Source organism: Paecilomyces variotii (assembly GCF_004022145.1).
Source record: "Paecilomyces variotii strain CBS 101075 chromosome Unknown C8Q69scaffold_7, whole genome shotgun sequence".
NCBI lineage: Eukaryota > Fungi > Ascomycota > Eurotiomycetes > Eurotiales > Thermoascaceae > Paecilomyces > Paecilomyces variotii.
The window spans coordinates 450,154-464,840 of NW_021167146.1; the positions used below are offsets into that span (position 1 = coordinate 450,154).

The window sequence follows — 14,687 nt, forward strand, 5'->3', positions numbered from 1 at the left end:
AGAAGCAAATCTTACTGATGAGTTCGTCGACGGATCTCCGGGCCAATGGCATCTCTGGGATCGAGAAAACCCGCTCATAATGCGCGCAAACCAGCGCAGATTAAGACGACCGCGCGCGGCAGCCGATGAAGGCTCCATCCAGCGATCTGTCTCATCGGGCATTATATGGCCTTTAATTCGCCGAGCGAGCACCTTCAGACAGGAATGAAGTCTCGTGGTGCCAATTAGCAGGACTCGCGGGATTCGCAATGGGCAGCCTGGCTATGGTCGTGAGCATGGCGTGGGGAGGCCGCGTGCGGCCATCTTCCCACATGGGAGACTAGACTGAGACACTAAAATAGATCTCGAGAGGCAGAATGAGTTCTTATGCTCGGATTTTTGGTCAGGACTGTGTTCTCTCATGAGTTGTTATACCTCTAGGTCGCGCTTTTCCTGATGGTGTGCTCCTGATCTTTTGCGCCTCTTTGCTGTTGCCGAAAACCTGCGATCTGTGGAAGACGTAGTCAAGGAGACCATCGGAAGACAACAGCAGTTATCAAGATATCAGATATCGTGACATTCAACCGCCACCATGGGGTTGCCCGGCCTGGACCAGCCGGTCATGCTGCACTCGTCCCGGATGGACATGTGTAAGCTCACGCCTGAACAGTGCGCGTATAGGGGAAGAAAATGGGTGTATTGGTATGTGGGCAATCAGATTTGCATTGGAAGCATCTCTCCATACTATGTACGAGAGGTCTTAACGATGGCAACAGGTATAAAGATGATTACTATTTCGGACATGGCACTGTATACTTCATCGTCGTCCTGATAGCGCTCTTTGCAGCCGCACATCTCGCTCGCTTGGCTCATCAATCGCGCGGGATAAAGTCGGGGAAGAGTATCGTTTCCAGCAGGTTTCTGAGCAGGCCTCTGGCCATCTTTCGGTTTTTCTCGTATCGTTCGTTCGCGATCAAGTCGCTGGGATGGTACTCGCCAACCTTAGGCGTCATATTGATCGGCTGTGCGGCGTGGGTCTATTTTGGAAGTGCGTTATATTGCGATTCAGTGGAAGCCTCGAATACTGACGATTGACAGTCCTCACACTGGGCCCAAAGCCATACTACTGGCCGAATACCGCGACAGTAAACTATGGCAGCTCGCCTCCGATCGCAACTCGCTCCGGCTTCATGGCGCTGGCATTGTTGCCGTTTACTGTGTATGCCTCATCCCGACTCTGTCGACGCAGCGTGCAGCTAACTTGGCGATAGATTCCTGGCTGCAAAGTGGAACTTCATCACCATTGTGACGGGCATCTCCCACGAACGATTGCAGGTCTTCCATCGGTGGACTGCCTGGCTGATGTTTACCCTCTCTCTGATACATACTTTTCCATTCATTGTGTACCATATACACAAGGGGTGAGTGCTGCTACTACACATAATGGGGTGTCAGGGTGTCAATGATCTGACCTTGACAGTGACATGGTTCACCAATGGAAGACACAGGTCTTCTACTGGACTGGCGTGGCGGCGATTATCCCCCAAGCCTGGCTGACTTGCATGTCGATTGGGCCTATCAGGTATGTCAGGCTTCACAATTTAACCCAGGACTTCTGGCCTGACCAAGTATAGGAACCGGTTCTATGAGACCTTCAAGGCGTTCCACTATGTGGCCGCAGCTCTGTTTATTGTTTTCCTGTTTATCCATTGCGACTTCCGCCTGACCTCCTGGTATGCACTTCTCACTCGTATGACAAAGGCTGGACTGACATCTCGTAGGGACTACTTTATCGCATTGGTTATCGTATACGGCCTATCACTCTGTGGAGGAGCGATCAAGGCGTACGTGCTGAATGGGTTCCAACATCGAGCTGCACTCGAGATTCAGGCCGATGGGACAGTCAAGATGAGTATCTTGACTCACATCTCCTGGCGACCGGGCCAGCATATGTTCGTGCGCTTCGTCGGTAATTCTTTGGGGTTTCAGCATTCTCTCGCCACCCATCCTTTCTCGATCAGCTCTCTTCCGTACGAGGGTAAGATTGGCACCGGAATCAACCAACTTGTCTTCTATGTGAAGCCCCACGGAGGCATCACCCGACGGATGCAAGCATTTGCGAAAGAGAGAGGGGGACAGACCATTCCCGTGCTTCTGGACGGTCCGTATGGAGGGATCGATTCAACGGCCTTTGACACATTTGAGCGTTTTTACTTCATTGCTGGCGGATCTGGTGGAAGCACTATCCTACCGCTCCTGGGGAGTCTGGTACGCAAAGCTGCTCGCCAGCAGCTCTTGACCAAAGAGGCAGGATCAGCGGAGTCACTGAAATCACTCGACGTGCAGATTTTATGGGCCGTGAAATCGCAGGGTAAGTAAGTGTTATGTCAGTTTACGATCAGCTGTTGACCACACATCCAGAATCCATTGGCTGGTTCCGGGAAGCAGTCTCAACTATTCTGTCCGAGCCCTTTCCCGGTTCCTTGCGTATCTCCGTCCATGTCACTCAGACTGCCCTAAACCCGCAAGCCCAAGGAGACGCTGCGGAGTCAACAAAGTCAATAAACGTCAGCGATGAAAGCTTGCCACAGACAGACGATCTTCTCTCGGTGCAGTTGACCGGCAAGCGGCCAGATCTTCCTGCACTGATCCGGGCCGCTACTACAGAGGATACGCGTCCGCTCGCTATTGCCGGTAAGCATCTATGCCACGCACGCCGTACAAATACATTGAGTCTAACTATTTTCCAGCCTGCGGCCCAGCATCCATGTTGCTCGATGTTAGAAACGCGGCGGCACAGGCACAGGTCGCCATCATTGCTGACCGACCAAATACAGCCAGCCGGGTCTGGCTGCACACTGAGAATTTCTCGTGAGTCCCCTAAAGTGACTGACGATTGTTCGAGTGACTGACAAATCTGCAGATGGTGATGGATAATAAAAGTTCTTGCATAATGATATACCCTTAGCTCAGACAATTAAATGCGTCAATCTAAACAGGAATGATAATAAAGCTCACGAACAGTGATCGTGATCATACTCGGATAAACCATCAGGCTATTCAGGCTAGACAAGAACTCGGATATCCATCTGAATTCCCGATACAACTGATAAGATCGGTTTGTTCGGTGCATCTCCGACAGCATAACGCCATCTCGGATTGCATTCCCTAACGCATTCACTGCGGGGATCTTTTGGTAGTCATGCAGCTTGTATAATATTAATTCCCTCCTTGCAGATGTCCTTTGATTGATACCTATCTCTTCCAGTTCTCATTGTCGCTTACTATCGCTCACCACCATGGGCTCCATCTCGCGATCCCCGCAACCCCACGTTCCGCCCGCGGGCGTCTGGTGCCCCGCAGTGACTTTCTTCGACCACAGCACCGATTCTCTCGACCTGGTATCTCAAAAACAATACTATGCATACCTCTCTCGTTCCGGCCTGACCGGCCTGGTCATTCTGGGCACCAATGCTGAAGCCTTCCTCTTGACCCGCGAAGAGCGTCGCCAGCTGATCGCGACAGCGCGCGAGGCCGTCGGCCCTAACTACCCCATCATGGCCGGCGTAGGCGCGCACTCGACCAAGCAGACTCTCGAACTGGCAGCAGACGCAAAGGAAGCCGGCGCCGATTACCTCCTTGTCCTCCCACCCGCATACTTCGGCAAAGCCACCACCGTTCCGGTCATCAAGCGCTTCTTCGCCGACATCGCCGCCAAAGCTGAGCTCCCTGTAGTAATCTACAACTTCCCCGGCGTGACGAACGGAGTAGATATCGATTCCGACACAATCACCGCCATCGTCCGCGATTCCGCATCCACCAACCCCTCAGGAATCTCCAACGTCGTCGGCGTAAAGCTCACCTGCGCCTCCGTGGGCAAAATCACCCGTCTCTCAGCAACATTCCCTCCCGAACAATTCTCCATTTTTGGCGGCCAGTCCGATTTCCTCCTTGGAGGACTATCTATCGGCTCAGCAGGCTGCATCGCCGCATTCGCGAACGTGTTTCCCAAAACCATCTCGCATATCTACTCCTTATATAAACAGGGCAAGACGGCAGAGGCGCTAGACCTTCATCGTAAAGCGGCACTGGCAGAAAGCCCGTGTAAGAGTGGGATTGCGTCGACGAAGTATGCGGTGGCGGTGTTTTCGGCGAAGGAGGCTGGGATTGAGGATGCAGCGGAGAAGTTGAAGCCGAGAACGCCGTATGAGGAGGCACCAGAGGCGGCGAAGAAGGTTGTTAGGGAGGTCATGGCGGAATTGGGGACGATTGAGAAGAGTTTGTAGTTGGGGGTTGTTTTTGGGTTGGAGGATATAACGAAGGATGAGGCTTATGAGGGTATGAATATCGGAGAAGAAAAGAGCTATTTGGCTCTGAATAAGTAATAAGCTACGATTGCAAAACGGGTCCTCCTTTCATGCGTAGCCAAATAATTCTAATACGAGGGATCGTTTCACGCACTACTTGAAGATAAGTAATTCAAATATAGAGTAGGAAGGACATATAGATTGCCCCGTTTGCTGAGAAGTCCGTGAAAGATCCAGGTAGACCACCTAGGAGTGCTTCTTTTTGGTCGACATCAAAGTCTATATGTAAAAATAGTATAGTTACACTACGAAAGTATAAAACTTAACCCCCCCCCCCGCCTAAAGTCTAACCTATTTCCAATAATTACTCTATGACTTTAGCTCGTCTCCTCGGCTTAGCAGCAAGAGACTTAGTCGCGGCGACGCGATATGCTCTGCTAGACGCTCAATTATACTATTAATTATCTTGAGAAATAAATGTCAAAAAAAAAAAAAGATAACGCAGCTTTTACTCTAAGTATAAGCCAATTCTTATATCATTAGTACTACCAGAGTTATTTAAGCTACCGGCACTAACAGATAGATAAAGCATACTTAAGTATCGCGAGACTTATAGTAACAGAGCCCTTATAAGCGGTAAGCACAGTCCGCTTTACTACACTTTATTACATTTTTAGACATTTTCCCACCCGCAAGGTCCTACGGGAACCTGAAAGCAGATTCTAAATGCAAGGACAATGCTCAATGAAAAGAATATCACGATCCTACCTTTAAATCTAGAGTAAAAACTAAATCTAAGACCCTGCGGCAACCTACGGCAGTATAAGACCTGTCAGATACTCCTCAGTAGTAGGGTGCAAATCTTCATTAACCGTGCTCGGACCATCATATAACAGTTGAGCTGGGAGCTATAGATTTATTTTCGGTTCGTTCTAAGGTCCTATATTACAATTATTATTCTATATTAATAATTTCGAGGATATCTACTTATACAGCGGCGTAATCAATATCAGGCTGCATGAGATAGAATATGCTACCTATCCTGTTCGACAAATCGGATGCCATTTCGAACATGTACATAGTTAATACTGTAAGTTGAAGATAGCATACATCAGAGCTTAGAGGTCAAGCATGTACGTGACTCTTATTCCCACCTATAATTATGGCATTCAGTTGCATTAGCAAATATTGCCACCTTCAATTATGCTTCCGATTCTACAATCAGCAAATAATCAATACTTTTATTGATAAGGACACCGTATATCAGTCGAATCCAGCTGGTGACAAGTAGTGGCATGACGCTATCCTGGATCCGAGCACGTCATGAAATAGACTGCGAAAGTCTCAGTGATATTGGATATTCACCACACATGTTCAGTCTACATATCGGCCAATTGTATTAAAAACTTGGAAAGGTGTCATTCGTAACGGTAATCGCGCTTCGAGCAGGAGGGGTTTCGCCTCGTACGTAGACACGGACAGTGTAGACAAAAGACCCAACATAATTCCATAACCATTTGAATGTCCGCATCGCCTGTAGAAACTGATAGTGATTATAGTCTGTATCTCTATATTCACTGGCCTCCAGTTAATTTTTATCTAGTTTGCCGATGGGGCGACGTACGCACGTAACCTAGATTGCGGGGTTGCTTGTATGATCGCGATATACGACTGCATGCTCATCTTTTATTCTCCGCCGGTTATAACGGCACAATATATACTTGGCATTCTAGACGCCATACTGTGGCATAATTAGGTGAGATGCTCAATCAGGTGTATGGTAGAGCAGTGCTATATAGAGGGTGGTGTATCTCTCTGGAGACTTCCAGTGGCACTTCTCATCTCCAAACCAAAATTGACATCTAAATTCCCATCTTCACAAAACAAGAATGGCACCTTCTGTTGCGGACCTTCCTGAAAATACGGAGACGGCACCACTTACGGTGCCAGTAAAGACCGCACCGGAAACTACTGACAAGAAGCCCAAGGTCAGGAGAGTCATTGAGGAAGAAGGGGGCCAGACAACAGCAAGTGTAAGAGTCCATTGAAAAATCCATTGAAACACTCAGTCTCCGAAATACATCCAGCTAATCCTCTCAGTACCCTAACTACCTCCCTGTTTGGGACCACGGCGAGAAATACCCTCCTTTGGAACCGTTTGTCCATGTTGATCATGGCAAAGACGCCGATCCTTCCTTCAAAGACCTCTTGCCTGAAGGGTCCAAGATTCAGAAGCTAGCCCCGACTATCGGCTCCGAAGTCACAGGTGTTCAGCTGAGCAAGCTCTCTAAGGCTGGCAAGGACCAACTCGCCCTACTCGTTGCTCAACGAAAGGTTGTTGTCTTCCGTGACCAGGATCTGGCCGACCTGCCAATCCAAGAGGCACTGGACTTTGGAGGTTACTTTGGCCGTCATCACATCCACCCGACTAGCGGTGCCCCAGAAGGGTACCCTGAGATTCACCTGGTACACCGTTACGGCGACAAGAGCGAAATCGATGCCTTCTTCGCGGACCGAAACAGCAGTGTTGGATGGCATTCCGATGTCACGTATGAGCAGCAACCCCCTGGCACGACCTTCTTGTATATCCTTGATACTCCGGAAGTGGGTGGTGATACCGCCTTCGTCGATCAGGTTGAGGCATACAACCGCCTATCGCCAGCGATTAAGGAAAGGCTACACGGCCTCAAGGCAGTTCACTCGGGGTTTGAACAGGCAGAATTTAGCAAGAAGCGCGGCGGCGTTGTCCGGCGAGAACCTGTGAAGAACGAGCACCCGTTGGTTCGAACGCATCCCGTCACCGGGGAGAAAGCTCTCTTTGTAAACGGTGGCTGTAAGAATACCCGGCTATGAGGATCTTCATAGTATGATTATGGTTGCTAATAAATGCGTAGTCACCCGAAGCATTGTCGGCCTGAAGAAAGAGGAAAGTGACTCACTGCTAGGCTTCCTCTTGAACCATGTTGGACGTGGCATTGATTACCAAGTTCGTGTCCGATGGGCCCCTAAAACAGTTGTCGTTTGGGATGTAAGTCCAAGTTACTGCTGCAAATATTTTCTCAACGTTCTTGTCAAAGGCTAACAGTTCATTCAGAACCGCATCACTGCACACTCGGCCATTCTTGACTGGAAGACTGGTGAGCGCCGTCACTTGGCTCGTATCACACCACAGGCCGAACGGCCTTATGAGACTCCTTATGTGCCGGAACAGACAAGTGCCCAAGCATAAACTTTCTATGGAAGCTGGTCAGGGAAACAAAGATCTCGGGATAATGTTACTCTAGCAGGACCTCTCACCATTTCTTTTCTTTTGTTTTTCAGCTTTGATTTATCTTTTAAGTCAATAGCAATGGCATTTTCTTAAAACACATTGGGTCCGTGCAAGTAAAGGATAATTAGATGTTTGCCGGAAGCTATATTTCAGGATCATAATTGACTCGAGTGTATAGTACTGCTAACCACTTGCCCTCACCGTCTCCGCTACAGGCCTTTCTAACCCAAGCCGGAATCGACCCACGCGGGACATATGTTCCAAGACGAGCGTGTCCACCCGCAGGACACTTTCGCGATAGAGGGTTTGAGATTTCCAATCGTAGGAACAAAGCAGCGCCCGCTGCATGCCACCCTCGCTGCCACAAAGCAGCATGGCCACCGGTGGACGGACAGCCCGGAATAGGGTGACGGTTAAAGTATTGGTGTCGACTAAGGTGAAGACTTTGAGATCCCCATACTGGGAATCTCGGGCCTGGGACACGAACTCTGCAATGCGTTCACTTTGAGTGGGATCTTGTCCGACGCATTCACCGTCCTGGTCTTCATGCAATGAGAGATCACTGGAGAATGGACTCCACTTCAATCGGCCAAGATTGATGCCGAAGATCAGTGTCTCAATTTCACCGATGTCCATATAACCTTCGAACCCGAACAGCCATGGTTGCGCAGCCCATGTCTTACCAACATAAAGAGAGTAGATGAAATATGGGGAAGCCAATATAACTAAAATGTACAGACCTACGAATATCCACCCCATCGCTGTGACCGGAGTCAAAGCGCCTCCTTTGGACTGACTGATTGCTAGCAAAATGACGCCTGGCAAGAGCCAAACAGGACTACTGCGCAAAACAACTCTGGTCACCGCACGTGTTATTGTGTCCCGCATCAAAAGGTTGACTGGAACGAACGATTTCCAACGGATAGGAGCACCAAAGGCACCACTGAGGATCACAGTATCGCCGCCCCCGAGACCCACAACTTGGCAATGAGGCTCGATGTCCCAAAGGTTACTGTCCCAAAAGTCGTCGATTTCATGCCAGGGTGTTTTGATGTTTCGAGGGAGTATGCATATCAGCCGCTCAATCAGCTGGTCGCTGTCATTGGCTAAGGATAGTCGACAAAAAGCTTCAAAAGCCGAATCATCTTTGGTGACCTGTGGGCGGCGTCGCAACAAACCCATCAAGGCGTATGAAAGGTCTCCTTGGTAGTGGTCCGCGGTATGACGGTTCGGAAAGCATTGCAATGCGATGGAAACTAGCTCCAGAGGGCTGAGTATGATTGAGCCTTCATAGTGATCGATAAGCTGGTTTGAGACACCAGCGTCTCCCCAGGCCTCAATGGCGAAGTCCCGCTTGGACAGAGTGCGGTAGGACCCTGGGTCACAACCACGCATGTATATCGAAATAGGCCGGCTCGATGGACTCAGAAGGACCTCTGGGAAGGTCCACATCCTGCTTCCCAATTGACGGAGCATTTCCCTTGGGCTTGGGTTGGAACCGCGAGGAGGTCCGATAATTACCGCCATTGAATGGGCGCCCCGGACGACATCACTGATCCGGTAGACATCTTCGGAGTGGTCCTGATCTCCTGGCATACAGCTACATGCAATCCAGTAAGCAGCAACTCCAGCCATTCGGGCTGCAGCCTCGGCAATGCGATGCAGTTCATCCATGTCTTCTTCACTCTCGTCATGACTGAACTGCTCAGTGGTATAGCAGACGAACAAATACTCAATGCTTCCATGTACTGCCTCCCATTCGCTGACATTGTCAATAATCTGAATCCCTTCCTCATCTTGAAGCAAGCACAGTCTTCTCGGGCGCAGAAGTCGTTCTGAGAAGCCATTCTCCTTTTGATGACGGAACGATAAAATACTGTCCCTCGATGTTGGGATCTCATGGAGATTGGCTGGAACCTTTGGATAACCCCAGTAGTGATACTTGAACTGCTCGTAACGACCATTATTTCTCCTCTCACCACCGAGATCAGCTGGAATAAAGAGCTAGATAATGTCAGACATATCATGCACATGGCCTGGAGGCCACCTTACCAGAGCAGCAATGGTTAAACAGGATGGCAACCACCACAAGCACACGGCAAACCATGACGCATCTGGATCATTCTGGAGCTGAGGCCCCAGAAGCCCGTAGACAATCTGAAGAATGGTTGGGGTACACGGTTCCATTGCCTTCCGAGGCCAGGTTGAATTAGCGGGGCCATCCCGTATTTCCTCGGACGCTTGGACTACCAGACTTGCGAGTCGCCCGTCCGTGGCGCTCAGGTATCGGTCATCTTCAGGACCAGTCCACACACGCCCTAAGCTATCTTTATGGCGAAATATTTCCGCAGACTGGTACTTTCTTCCTGGTGGGCATATACCATAGCCATTCACCGAGTATGAACTTGGTTTCAGATATATTTCAAAGTAAGTTGGGCACTTTCCAAAGTCAGTATGACGCCAGAAATGGTAGGAGTAAACCCACCTTTGCGAGGTCATCGGTTATTTGTTGATCGGTAGCAATATCCCGGCCCTGCATGTTGAATACTTCAATGATCAAATTCCGTAAAGCCATACAAATTGCTAGAGAGAGCCTTACTGAGGAAAATGTGCCGTTCGTATCTGGTTCGTGGACATACCGACGTCGATGGAGTCGTCCGAGTTCAAGATCGGTCTGCATGGCTTGATCGTGACGCGCCAGGAGAGTGGATTAGTTTGCTCTTTCAAAGTCCTCAGGTGCAAAGAATTTATTGTAACAGCCAAGAGACCAAAAAATGGCCAAAGCGCTTTTGAAAGTGACCTGTCAACAGCACGTTATAAGTATGCCAACCGTCCTTTACTTAGCGCCGTGAGGCTGGCCTCCTTGGTAAGAAGGCAACTGAGGCAACTGAGACGGCCAGGGTTGCGAGGCTGCGAGGCTGCGCCCCCCTGGTCATTTATTTCTCAAGTTGCAGTACGGAGTAAATGCAACAGAATCGAGCACTTACCATGTCTATTTTCCAAGACCAGTCGCTTTTGGACGCTTTCAAACGTGGAGCTTCTAGCTACTCTTCGTTTTCTTCCCATGTTTTGACGATAGAGGTCCTTGATTGGGTCCGGACGTCCGATGGTAAATCAAGGATCATTTGAACATGCACTGCTATTGATTACAGCTCACCAGTCATGTAGGTGACTGTCAACCCATCTGGCGAAAGGTTGCCGTGTCCGAACTAGCTAACTTGCCTGTACCTTTACTACGGATCATGTTGGTTCCTCTGCTTCATAGATATTGATTTCGGCTAATATAACAATAGTTATTCACCATTGGACCTCCCAAACAGTGTTTCTGCAGGAGGCTTTCTCAGGCTCTTTGATCACTACAATGTACCGTCTGCATTCCTTGCAGGAAGACTGCGGTCGGTAACACACTCATTTGGAGCTTTGAACAACATAAATAACTATAATTGTACGTAAGCGGTTGAGATGTTTTTGAGATGGATATTAAGATTAACGGTATATCTCCCCCAAGGTGCCTGGTTCCACTATCTGTGTAAGAACATTACCATAACGCGTGATTCCCACGATAGGGCGTGGATATCCGATCCCAGACCAGGAGCACCGCAACTACAGCACGGAGACTCGACATGGATACGCTCTGGATATTTTCTGCGATGGGCAGTAGACTCAAACCACGATCCAGAAGTAACGCTTATCTGTTTTGAGGCACCGGTCTCCCTCAAAGAACGTCTTCAACAGATTCCGCCCTCATCAATATCAAGCAGCGTCACCCCTGACCCGTACAGTCTCTTTGCAATCATCTTGGAAGAGCTGTCTCTGCAGATGGAAAACACGGTTTGGGATGTCATGGATGTTTTTCGACAGATTGAATTTGTATTTTCAACCCCCCAACTTAATTTGCCGGCATTGGGCTGACGTTCCCAGAATACCCTGGCTATGGCAAGGAACAGGGAATCATTCACCGGCCTGCATAATGTTTCCAAGCATACATTGTTTCTCCAAGAGGGCGCTGAAGCTATGCTGTTGACTTTGAAGAGTCTGTCCCGGCACCATGAACGTTTCCTCGAGATGGTCCCCGACTCAGATCGCCTTGTAGCTGAAAGGGCACAGGGTATGCTGACACACGCTGAAACGCAGTTCCAATCAATTAGTTTGCGCCTGAAGAGTCTTGAAAAACGGATACAGAATATTATTGCATTGGTATGTCTTCAATATTCATTTATTTCGATTAGACCAAGGAGACAGGCTAATAGACATTATCCTGACCAAAGTCCTTCCACCTCGTCACGCAAGACGGCAATCGAATCATGCAAGCAGATAGCAGTTCCATGGAAACCATTGCATTTGTGACTCTCGTATTTCTGCCACTATCAACCGTATCCGTGAGTTCCCCCTTTGCAGCCAATGTGGAAGCCTATGGCTGACCATTTAGACTGTGTTTGGAAGTCAATTCTTCAACTTCGACCCTTCCATGGTGCACATGTCGCAGAGTTTCTGGATATTTTGGCTGATATCAATCCCTTTGACTTTACTGGTCCTTGTCTTTTGGCGTGTGTCCATCAAGGGTATACCGCTGTCGAGGGTTTGCAATGGTTTGCGACGCAATCGAGGGTTGGAGGTGGACACCTTGAGGGATACAATTGGCCAGAAAATTTTCAGAAACGCATAATAACAACTAATCAGTTTAAATACAATAAACGCCCGAATAAGATGGAGTGGACATAGAAATCAGATCCCGGGCACTAAACCAATGATATCCGTCCTCTCCTTCGTCCTCCTCCCATGGCTTCATCCATAAAACCAACCAGAGGACCTTCAAGATATTCATATTAAGATTGAGCAGTCCATGATCTAACGCAGACTCTCTTCGGAGGCAGTAAGTACGTGCGTCGTCTCATCTTCCGTAACTGGTTTTCTTGGGCCACGGGTCCCTGGTTTATGCCACTGCATACAACAGTAGATAATCCCTGTGTACGACCCAGTCAAACCGATGGCGTTTGCTATAGGGAGAAACTGGCAGAAAGCAGACAACCCCCAAGGGTAGTAATCGTATCTGCAGTGGAGGTTTTGAGCTTGAATACCCGGAACAAGGTTAAATAAGTTCCAGAAGAAAAAGAAAAAGCTCCCAAGTATCAAGGAAATTATTCCCTTTGTCAGTCAGCTGTTGACCGGTGCAATTCATAAACCTTGGGGACGGCTTACCTTGGAAGACAGTCCCAGGTCCTTTGGTCTCCAGGTAATAATAAATATCTCAAGCATAACCTCTACGGAAGAAATTAAGAAGAGAATTTCCCATGCGAACGCGATCTTATCATTGGCGATCTCAATAGAGGACTCAGAGAGGTCGTTTCGCGTAAATGTGACGATGATGGACGTTATGGTCGATACGAAAGAAAGCACGAAGAGGATTAGCAAAATACTCCCATGCACGTTTGACAGAAGATGTGGCTTAATGCGCCTATTGTGACGTTGCGCATTGTAGGCATACGTAAGTCGATATAATACATTCGCAATAAGGAATGTTGGAAGATAACTGCAAATATCCCCGACCACCACTGCGGCGTACGAGTGTAGACCATCACGCCATATAGAGACTGCGTCGAGACTGGTTGATCTGTCATGGTATATCAATAAAGAACGTTCTTGCCTGGTATACAAAAGTCACAGGCCACGGTGACACTTACATAATGTTACCGAGAAGCGAGACAAAGAGGGTTTTGAAAGGAATCGCTTTAGGATCATGTCTCGGCCTTCTAATAAGACATGAGCTGATAAGCAATGCGAGCAATGCAATATCAATTGCCACCTGAGGAGTAAAAATGACCAAAAAGGAGGACTGCTCCGATGAGAGTCTCGGCTGAAGACTTTGAGAAAACATAGCGTGCAAGAAACAATGTATAACCTAGGTGAAGGATAATGCACTTTATTCTGCACAGCTTCTTGAAGCTCTGTAGCGAATAAAGATTCCGGTAAGCCAAGGTGAAAAGCAGAGATAATCCCACTGGAACTCCACTTTGATACAGAAGATCTTGCCCTGGGCTAAACAGAGCTCGAGGAAGAGGAACGAGAAAGAAGAAATGGGAGGGGGCGTAATTATCACCCGGACAAACATGGGACAATAATGATGCTCAGCCTCATTCTTTACATAGGTACAGTGTACATTATCCCGCGTGTCTTTCGCCAGGCTAAATCGAAACTTGCCGCTGGGACTTTTAGGATCAATACAGCTTTGGCTGCACCGGTCATAAGCCAACGAGTCAGAATTATTAATTGTGTCTGACTTAGCTGCCAAATGTCTCCACTAGCAAAACGCTGTCTCCTGCAATCTCCTTGCTCCTTACTTTTTCTTACTCCTTTATGATTCATATCCTACTAAGTCTTGAGAACTGCTGTCTACGTCTAGCCGAGAGTCTTCCCTGTTTATTGTCATGGGATCCCCCCAGGTATATCCACTCCCAATATACTCGAAGTCCTAACTAAACTCGCAAGGAATCTTGGTCCAAGCGACACGGAGGTGGATACATCCCACAAAGCGCGAAATACCAGCCTCAACATCGGTCCAACACCGTTGACAACAACGTTCATTTGAACGAGTCGTCTCGCAATTTCACCATCTCAGAGAAAACCAAGACCTGGCCCTTCGAACGTGGTAGCCATGGAGGAAGCTATGTTCCCGGTAAAGGCAAGGAGAAACCAAAGACTGGCTGAAAACAACGAGGCTAGTATATAGTATATGATGAAGCCCCATGGAAAGATCCATGGAAAGACGTGAAGTGACCCTGCAAACGCGGGCTCCTTTCCATCGAACCACATTTCACTATATTGATGCCAACGTCCTCGAAACAAATGAAAATATGCAGTGTGACAATCTCTACACCAAAAATTCGTCTTGGTTGCGGCGCAGTACTTATAGACACCTTGCAGGACTGGCTGGGCTGAGGTTGTCCGGCTGACCGAAAAGTCCTGCGGTTGAACGAGGCTCTCGTGCGGGACGTGACGTCCGGTACTGGGTACTTGCGCAGAAACCGTATGGCGTTATCTGATACTATTGGTCTCTGTTGGGCGAAAATTGATCGTGAATGCTTCGGCCTCGCTGGCGCAACTTGCTGCGCTCAACGATGCCAATCGCAGCA

General features: G+C 48.6%; 6 protein-coding genes across 6 annotated transcripts; 4 read left to right on the forward strand and 2 right to left on the reverse strand.

Annotated features, from left to right (window-relative positions):
* Positions 1-571: 571 nt before the first annotated feature.
* Positions 572-2,854, forward strand: C8Q69DRAFT_507813 (ferric reductase like transmembrane component-domain-containing protein; the record flags this gene model as incomplete). Its single annotated transcript, XM_028632922.1, has 9 exons — positions 572-681; positions 756-1,027; positions 1,078-1,198; positions 1,251-1,400; positions 1,460-1,561; positions 1,614-1,712; positions 1,761-2,350; positions 2,401-2,673; positions 2,730-2,854. 9 exons carry the CDS (start codon positions 572-574, stop codon positions 2,852-2,854), a joined length of 1,842 nt encoding a protein of 613 aa, XP_028484083.1.
* Positions 2,855-3,065: 211 nt separating this feature from the next.
* C8Q69DRAFT_292566 (hypothetical protein) lies at positions 3,066-4,362 on the forward strand. The gene is made up of 2 exons (XM_028627038.1): positions 3,066-3,190; positions 3,248-4,362. The coding sequence occupies exon 2, from the start codon at positions 3,279-3,281 to the stop codon at positions 4,263-4,265; it is 987 nt and encodes a 328-aa protein (XP_028484084.1). The 5' UTR covers positions 3,066-3,190; positions 3,248-3,278; the 3' UTR covers positions 4,266-4,362.
* Positions 4,363-6,175: 1,813 nt separating this feature from the next.
* C8Q69DRAFT_487157 (hypothetical protein) lies at positions 6,176-7,515 on the forward strand (the record flags this gene model as incomplete). Its single annotated transcript, XM_028631963.1, has 4 exons — positions 6,176-6,319; positions 6,387-7,119; positions 7,181-7,314; positions 7,381-7,515. The coding sequence occupies 4 exons, from the start codon at positions 6,176-6,178 to the stop codon at positions 7,513-7,515; spliced, it is 1,146 nt and encodes a 381-aa protein (XP_028484085.1).
* Positions 7,364-10,334, reverse strand: C8Q69DRAFT_292633 (hypothetical protein). The gene is made up of 6 exons (XM_028627041.1): positions 10,157-10,334; positions 10,043-10,104; positions 9,808-9,996; positions 9,610-9,747; positions 7,584-9,561; positions 7,364-7,520 (listed from the first exon to the last, which is right to left on the reverse strand). Exons 2-5 carry the CDS (start codon positions 10,094-10,096, stop codon positions 7,741-7,743), a joined length of 2,202 nt encoding a protein of 733 aa, XP_028484086.1. The 5' UTR covers positions 10,097-10,104; positions 10,157-10,334; the 3' UTR covers positions 7,364-7,520; positions 7,584-7,740.
* Positions 10,082-11,361, forward strand: C8Q69DRAFT_292662 (hypothetical protein). Its single transcript, XM_028627042.1, has 5 exons — positions 10,082-10,405; positions 10,567-10,666; positions 10,726-10,801; positions 10,851-11,049; positions 11,124-11,361. Exons 1-4 carry the CDS (start codon positions 10,205-10,207, stop codon positions 11,008-11,010), a joined length of 537 nt encoding a protein of 178 aa, XP_028484087.1. The 5' UTR covers positions 10,082-10,204; the 3' UTR covers positions 11,011-11,049; positions 11,124-11,361.
* A 981-nt stretch (positions 11,362-12,342) lies between these two features.
* Positions 12,343-13,563, reverse strand: C8Q69DRAFT_292604 (hypothetical protein). Its single transcript, XM_028627040.1, has 3 exons — positions 13,239-13,563; positions 12,757-13,168; positions 12,343-12,702 (listed from the first exon to the last, which is right to left on the reverse strand). The coding sequence occupies exons 1-3, from the start codon at positions 13,430-13,432 to the stop codon at positions 12,406-12,408; spliced, it is 903 nt and encodes a 300-aa protein (XP_028484088.1). The 5' UTR covers positions 13,433-13,563; the 3' UTR covers positions 12,343-12,405.
* Positions 13,564-14,687: the final 1,124 nt, after the last annotated feature.